The 5,431-nt window shown below is 51.2% G+C and overlaps 2 protein-coding genes across 3 annotated transcripts in view; both read right to left on the minus strand.

Moving 5' to 3' along the window:
* Nucleotides 1-4,263, minus strand: part of dap3 (death associated protein 3) — a 9,686-nt gene extending 5,423 nt beyond the window's left edge. The window contains exons 1-4 of the mRNA XM_048620456.1: nt 3,376-4,263; nt 2,752-2,882; nt 2,138-2,218; nt 401-559 (exon numbers count right to left, since the gene is read on the minus strand). Of these exons, the coding sequence (XP_048476413.1) occupies nt 401-559; nt 2,138-2,218; nt 2,752-2,850 (339 nt within the window). The 5' untranslated portion in view covers nt 2,851-2,882; nt 3,376-4,263. The remainder of the gene's footprint in view (nt 1-400; nt 560-2,137; nt 2,219-2,751; nt 2,883-3,375) is intronic.
* LOC125487891 (28S ribosomal protein S29, mitochondrial-like) overlaps nt 1-5,431 on the minus strand; it is a 41,362-nt gene that overhangs the window by 14,634 nt on the left and 21,297 nt on the right. The window lies entirely within an intron of this gene.

The following is a 5,431-nucleotide window of genomic DNA, read 5'->3' on the forward strand; positions in this document are numbered from 1 at the left end:
TTGTGTAGAGTGGGAGTGAATGGGAAGGGGTTTGGGTCCATTGGGATGGTGTACAGTGTAACGGGAGTGAATGGAAGGAGTATGGGACTATTGGGATTGTGTCCAATGGAAGTGAACAGGAAGGAATTTGGGTCCATTGGGATTGTGTCCAATGGGAGTGAATGGGAAGGGGTTTGGGACTATTGGGATGGTGGTGAGTGGGAATGAACTGCAAGCAGTTTGGGTCCATTAATTTTCTGTGTTTTGACCTGAACTGGCCTCGAGTGACAGCTTGCTAAACCATTGTATGGACAAGATGAGGATGGGGGTGTGTGGAGGTTTGCCCCTTAACCATGAACACGCACACAGGTTACAACGGCCAGTGCCTAAACTACAGGGAGGTATGAAGTGTATGGGATACCTGGCTCCTGTCCTCTTTCTTCATTGTGGTTGGGCCCCAGAGAGCGTTGACTCCATCGATCGCTACCAACATCCGATGTGTGTCGGGTAAGCACTGTGCCTTCAGCTCTTTAAACAGCACACCCACTGCATCACTGGCATTTTTCACTCGTGTTAAACCCTGGGCAACAGACAGACAAGGATCATGTTGACGTTGTCATTTGCTGCATCTAGTTCCCTGGTTGCCCCTCAGCTGGTTTTCCACCCCCCAACTCACTGGAGTTCAGTTGCTGAGGCCCTCCTGTGCCCATTCAGCAGAAGATGGCCTCAACATTCAAGAAAACAAGGATTCACCTGCCCCTGGTCAAAGGATGGGGCGAGGGGGAATCTAATTGAAACTTTCAGATTACTGAATGGCCTGGACAAAATGGTTGTTGGGAAAATGCTTCCATTGGTAGGAGAGACCAGGACCCGAGGGCACAGCCTTAGACTAAAGGGAAGACCTTTTAGAACGGAGATAAGGAGAAACTTCTTCAGCCAGAGAGTGGTGACTCTATGGAATTCACTGCCACAGAAGGCTGTGTGGGCCAGATCATTGAGTACATTTAAGACTGAGATAGATAGGTTCTTGATTATCAAGGGGATCAAGGGTTACGGGGAAAAGCAGGAGAATGGGGTTGAGTAACATATCAGCCATGATTGAATGGCGGAGCAGACTCGATGGGCCGAATGGCCTAATTTCTGCTCCTATGTCTTATGGTCGATGGGCAACGCTTGCAATGATCTTGCAAGCCATGTTTTTCAAAAATAGTTTGTTCCCAAGACATGGGCAGGCAGGGAGTTGATGGCTACACCAGCTTTTAATGTCCATTTCACAATGCCCCAGAGGGCTACAGTGAACGGTGGGGCCAGAGTCACAGGTAGTCCAGACCGGGTAAGGATGGCAGATCTCCTTCCCGAGAGTGAACCCGGCTGGGTTTTCAGCAGTAAGTTACATGTCACCACTAGGTTAGCTCCTCAGTCCACACCGTCACAAACTCACATGTTACCACTTGCCATGGTGGTATTCAAGCCCATGCCCCCCCCACTCTGGAGACTGGCCTGGGGTCCGGGACTACACAGCCATGACGTGGCCGCGATAAGATGGCAGCTTTGTAAACTGCAAGGGGAGGTTACAGGTCAGCAAATAGGGTTGAAGTGTCTCATCATAGCATCCCCTACAGTGTGGCAGCAGGCCCCTCGGCCCATTGTATCCACACCGACCCTCCACAGACCACCCCACCCAGACCCAAACCCAGACCACCCCCCAACCTGCATTTCCCATGGCCAATCCGCCCAAACCTGCACATCCCTAGGCACTACGGGACAATTTAGCACGGCCAATCCACCCTAACCCGCACATCCCTGGGCACTACGGGACAATTTAGCACGGCCAATCCACCCTAACCCACACATCCCTGGGCACTACGGGACAATTTAGCACACCCAATCCACCCTAACCTGCACATCCCTGGGCACTACAGGACAATGTAGCACGGCCGATCCACCCTAACCTGCACATCTTTGGACTGTGGGAGGAAACTGGAGCACCCGGAGGAAACCCACACAGACACGGGGAGAATGTGCAAACTCCACACAGACAGTCGCCCGAGGGTGGAATCGAACCTGGGTTCCTGGCGCTGTGAGGCAGCTGTGCTAACCACTGAGCCAACGCACCGATCACACGCCACGATGAACATTCGGATGTTCGGCACCTCACCTGGTCCACCACTTCACCCAAAGGTCTTCCTTCCTCAGTCGCCTCCCGCTTACTCCAGGTGTACCTCTGCTGCGTTTTTAACTGTTTGCCAGACAATCGAGACCCAGTTAGCATGGTCAAACTGCACGTTTACACCAGCAATTACCCCGCAGTCCCGCATCGTCGCAGCACTTCCTCTGCCTGGGCCCTCCTCACTGCTTCCCACTTTCAGCTTGGCCAGCCCTGACCCTGAGGGCCCACGGCAGCAGCTTTACCCCCTGCAGTTCAAGGTAAACGCCCCCTGTATCTTACCCACCTTCACCCCCGGGCCTGCGCGCTCGATATTGTAACCAGGAGATTCATCGTTTCCTGGTTAAAAGACCACCTCATTATCCCCACCAAAACATTTCCCTTTGGAGCTGTTGGGAGAAAACCCCTTGTCGCTGCAGATGTTTGAACTGAGCCAGGTGGTTGAATAACTGCTTCACTCCTGGCCGATGGTGCCACCCCTGACCTCCAGCCATGGGTGAGGCCAGGAGATGACTGTGAAATGGCCAGGGCTGACCGGCCAGTGAGAGTTAGCGAATAGACTGAATCTTTGTGGTCAGGGTCTGAGCGTACTGCTCGATTTTTACCTGCTTTAAGAACCGCTCATTGGTAATCTTAAAGTTCCTGAGCCACGTCGAAGCCTCCATGGGCTGGTCAAAGCGAGCCTGCTTGTAAGACGACTGCATCAGCTCTTTGCAATTCTTCACCCACAGATAAGCTGGGTAGGAGACAGACAGGCATGTCAATGTTGCAGTGTACACCAGGCCGCTGTGTGTGTTTGACGGGAGGGGGGTGAAACCGGATAACGACACTTCAGCCCAAGTGGTACAGGAGCCATGCTGTTCAAAGCCATCAGCTCAGCCACTGGAAGCGGTTCCATTTCACTGACTCGTAGCTGGCCCACCTCCAGCTGAGCAGATACTGGGGAGGGCTTGGCTGACCAATCACCTCCTTCCCCTGCAATCCCCGACCAATCACCTCCTTCCCCTGCAATCCCCGACCAATTCCCCCCCTCCCTTTCAATCCCCGACCAATCCCTCCCCTACAATCCCTGACCAATTCTCCCCTTCCCCACAAATCCACCACCAAACCCCAAATAATCCCCCCTTACTCAAACCCCCAAAACAAACCCTGTATTGGCCACCCTCCAAAACCCGAGGCAAACTGAGTCCGAGAAGAGAGAGAAAGGGGGGAAATGGAGAGTGTCCTACCATCTGGGATGTGGATGATTAACCAGTCCTGCCTGGCGCAGTAATGGACTGCATTACACAGGGTGAGTGTTTTTCCACATCCCTTTTCACCATCTGGGAACCCAACGTGTCAAAGAGAGAAACTGACAAAAGACTTCCTCAGCCTTCATTGTGCTCATTAACACCCACCAACGATCCAGGGACAAACCTGCACCAAACACCACACGTTAATCAATGCTGAACTCTACCATCCAGAAGGACACAGGCAGCCAATACATGGGAACACCACCCACCTTGGCAAGTTCCTGTCTGAGGCACACGCCATCCCCAATCATTCCCTCAGTGTTGCTGTGTCAAAATCCCGGAACTTCCTTCCCAAAGAGTACTGAGGGTGTGCCAATGTCTCACAGACAACAGCAGGGATGAGCAAGAAGCTAGAACACCATAAGACGTAGGGAGGCCATTCAGTCCATCAAGCTGGCTTCATCATTCAGCGAACTGAGCAGATCACCCTCAACTGCCTTTTCCCTATAACCTTCGATTAACTTGCTTATTAAAAATCTGTCTGTCTCAGCCTCGAACTTCCTTTCGTGACCCAGCCCTCTGCAACAAAGCATTCCACGGATTCACTACCCTTAGAAGAAATTCCTTCTCATTTCTGTCCGAACTGGGTAACCCCTTGTGATTGGTTGGCTGGTTCGTTGTTCCACAGATGTTTCATTACCCTGCTGGGGAACATCATCAGTGCAGCCTCCGATGAAGAGCCGTTGTGTTTTCTCACCTGGTATTTAAACTCTGGTATCCACTGAGCTGGGTTACCTGACTTCCAGTTTTCCTTCGCAGTGAAGTATGTAAAGGGTCTAGCTCTATGTGTTTGTTGACGGCTTTCTTAGTGGAGAAACAGGCCTCTAGAAGTTCCCGTGCTTGTCTCTGCTTGGCCTGTCCCAGGATCCTGGTGTTGTCCCAAATAGAACTGGTGGTTCTCCCTGTCCATGTGGATGGAGATGAGTGAGTATTGGTCGTGTCTTTTTGTTGCTAGTTAGTGTTTGTGTACTCTTGCGGCTAATTTTCTTCCTGTCTGTCCAATGTAATGTTTGTCACAGTCTGTGCAGGGAATTTTGTATATAACGTTGATTCTGTCCCTAGTAAGTAAGGGTCTTTGGTTCGGTAACCCCTAATTCTGAGATTACCCACAAGGGAAACAACCTCTGCACATCTAACCTCAAATCCCACCTTGTACGTTGCCACAAGGTCACCTCTCATTCATCTGAACTCCAATGGAGTATAGGCCTAACCTACTCAACACCTGGTCTGAAGGCAAATCTCTTTGTAAATACAGGTTGAGCCACGAAAGGATAAAACTGAATTTCTTCTCCCCTCACCTGCACGGAGGCAAGTGGAGCAGGATCAGAGAGAGAACCCTGTGCTGCTGAGATTGCAGAGTCTGGGGTTTGGGTGACGTGACACCGACCTCACCACGGTATTTCAGAAAGGTTTGACGTGCCAAGCTTCCAAACAGTGAACGTCGCTCACACCGAAACCAAAATTGCTGCCAGATACTCAGCAGGTCTGGCAGCCTCTGCGGAGAGAGAAAGCGTGGTTAACATTTCGAGCCGTTGTCAGCATTTTGAAGACTGGACTCAAAATGTTAACACTGCTTTCTCTCTCCACAGAGGCTGCCGGACCCGCTGAGTTTCTCCAGCAATTTTTGCCTTTTGTTTCAAATTTCCAGCATCCTTAACATTTGTACGAGAGAACGTTGCTCTCTGTCCCAATCTCCCCACACACACACACACACACACACACACACCCCACACACACACACACACACTCAACTCACTCACACACACACACACACACTGAACTCACACACACACACACGCTGAACTCACACACACAAACGCTGAACTCACACACACAAACACACACACTGAACTCACACACGGAACTCACACACACACACACTGAACTCACACACACACACACACACACACACTGAACTCACACACACACACACTGAACTCACACATACACACACACTGAACTCACACATACACACACACTGAACTCACACACA

The sequence above is a fragment of the Rhincodon typus genome, chromosome 46 (genome assembly GCF_021869965.1).
Source record: "Rhincodon typus isolate 14 chromosome 46, sRhiTyp1.1, whole genome shotgun sequence".
Taxonomy (NCBI): Eukaryota; Metazoa; Chordata; class Chondrichthyes; order Orectolobiformes; family Rhincodontidae; genus Rhincodon; species Rhincodon typus.